Raw genomic sequence first — 2,398 nt, forward strand, 5'->3', positions numbered from 1 at the left:
CTCAGATACCGTCAGTAGGTGTCACGTCACGTATGTATATGTATATATATATATATCCCCCAAAAAAAAAGCCAGAGGTTAAGTTTGTTACGTGACTGAGGGTTGGGAGAGAGAGAGAGAGATAAACTTCCGTTTGTTAGTCTCTTGTTCTGTTACAGGATGGGGTGGGAGGGATGTGAAGAGTGGGATGTGAGGAGGAGGAAGAGTGTGAGAGATTGGGAGTGCCCACCTCCCAGTATAATCCCCCAGTGCTTACTTACCTCCAGTGCCTACTTATCAGTGCCTCGTCTGGTGCCACCATATCCCAGTGCCTGCTCACTTTAGTGCCTGCACTCCCAGTGCCTCACTCCCCAGTGCCCACCACCTCCCAGTACCCACCACTATCTCAGTCCTCCTGAGTGCCCACCACCTCCCCAGTACCCTACCTCCCAGTACCTCCTCCCAGTACCCCACCTCCCAGTACCCCTCACTCCCCCAGTATCCCTACCTCCCAGTACCCCTACCTCAGTACCTACCCCAGCCCCACCTCCCAAGTACCTACCTCGGGCACACGGTGCTCACATCGGTGCCTCATACGGTGGCACAGCATCGGTGCATATTTGATTTATCACAGTTATCAACATGCAGTTTATATAGCATATTTTGACATCGGTTGCATCATATCGATTGGCTTAGGTTTATCAACATCACTAGTTCATATGCTTTTGGTGATTATCATATCGGGTGTGCATCTGATTATATCTCACTTATCGATTATTTACTGATTATATCTTATCTGGTGCCTCTTGATTTGATGCCTCATATCAGGTGCTTTTTATCTCATATGGAGTGCTTTGATTGCACTCTTATCCTGGTGCCCTCACCCCCAGTGCTTCTTTGATGCCTCTATCTAGGTGCTTCTTATCAACACTCCAACATCGGTGCTCAGCAAGGTGAAACATCTGATTTGTATCGCATCACTCCTTTGGCTCTTTGATTCAGCATCAGGGTGGCACATCGGTTGTATCATATCAGTTGGCTATTTTGGGACATCAACATCTCAGTTGTCTTTGGGTGAAACAAGGTTTTATCCTTTGATTGACAAAACACGGTTGGCATATATCCAGGTTGACATCTGGGTCAGCTCATCCTCAGTTATCACTTTGATTGGCTACTTCGGTGCTTATCATACTGATTGCTTCCACTTTGATTATATCGGTGCCTCCTTACAATTGCTCTGATTTTCTTATCTGATGCCTCCCCTTTGGTGCCTATAGACCTTGGGGATTATAGACGTTGGTGCAATACCAGTGTTGGTGGGTAACACGGGCCTACCCACATAATCAGGCCGCCGGGATGAATAGATAGATGAATGCAATCGATAGATAGATAGATGAATGAATGAATAAGACAAAGATAGATAGATAGATAGATAGATAGATAGATGGATAGACAGATAGATAGATGAATGAATAGACAGATATGATAGATAGATGAATGAATGAATGAATGCTGTCGATGCATAGATACTGTGAATGGGAATAGATAGATATAGATGAAGTAGATAGATGGATGCTGTTGATACATAGATGCTGTAGATAGATAGATAATTCATTTAGTAAAATCGTCATACAGGTTTACATTGATTGAGCAATTATATAAATTACAGACGAATGCGGGTATACATAAATTTATTTACAGAAGACGGCGTATGATACACCTGGGCCCATGGTGGGGTGTGCTCTCTGGTGTGGGCTCAGCACGTGAGAATGTGCTCTCTGTGGTGTGGGGAATGGCACGTGAATGTGCTCTCTGGTGTGCAGAGATAACTACGTGAGAATGTGTCTCTGGTGTGGGAAAGAATGTGCGTGATATGTCTCTGGTTGGCCCAGAGAGGGGCCATGCGTGGGGAATGTGCTCCTGGGTGTGGGGAATAACACGTGGAAATAACTCCTCTCTGGTGTGGGAATAACACGTGAATATATATCTTCAATTGGCCAAGAGATAACACGTGAGAATGTATGCTCTCTGAATTGGCCAAGAGGAATAACACGTGAAATATGCTCTCTGGTGGGGCAAGATAAAATTCCCCAAACTACTGAGAGGCCTCAGGGTAAAACTCATCAAAAACAGCTAAGAAAGATTCCCCAGACATTGGCCCTAAAGTAGAATTCACACTAATCCCAAATACCACACACGTGAGCCACCTCTCCCTCGATGTGGGCGGTGGTGGTGGTGGTGGTGGTGGTGGTAGTGGGCAGTGGTGGTGGTGGTGGTGGTAGTGGTGGTGTGGGTGGTGGTGGTGGTGGTGGTGGTGGTGATGGTGGTGGTGGTGGTGTGAGTGGTGGAGGTGGTGGTGGTGGTGTGAGTGGTGGTGGTGGTGAGTTGGTGGTGGTGGTGGTGTGGAGGTGGTGTGGAG

General features: G+C 46.7%; 1 protein-coding gene across 1 annotated transcript in view; it reads right to left on the reverse strand.

The window, feature by feature from the left end:
* Positions 1-1,674: 1,674 nt before the first annotated feature.
* Positions 1,675-2,398, reverse strand: part of LOC121877447 (CCN family member 1-like) — a 51,580-nt gene continuing 50,856 nt past the window's right edge. The window contains exon 6 of the mRNA XM_042383211.1: positions 1,675-1,826. Coding sequence (XP_042239145.1) covers positions 1,675-1,826 — 152 coding nt within the window. The remainder of the gene's footprint in view (positions 1,827-2,398) is intronic.

Source organism: Homarus americanus, unplaced genomic scaffold, assembly GCF_018991925.1.
Source record: "Homarus americanus isolate GMGI-L3 unplaced genomic scaffold, GMGI_Hamer_2.0 scaffold367, whole genome shotgun sequence".
Taxonomy (NCBI): Eukaryota; Metazoa; Arthropoda; class Malacostraca; order Decapoda; family Nephropidae; genus Homarus; species Homarus americanus.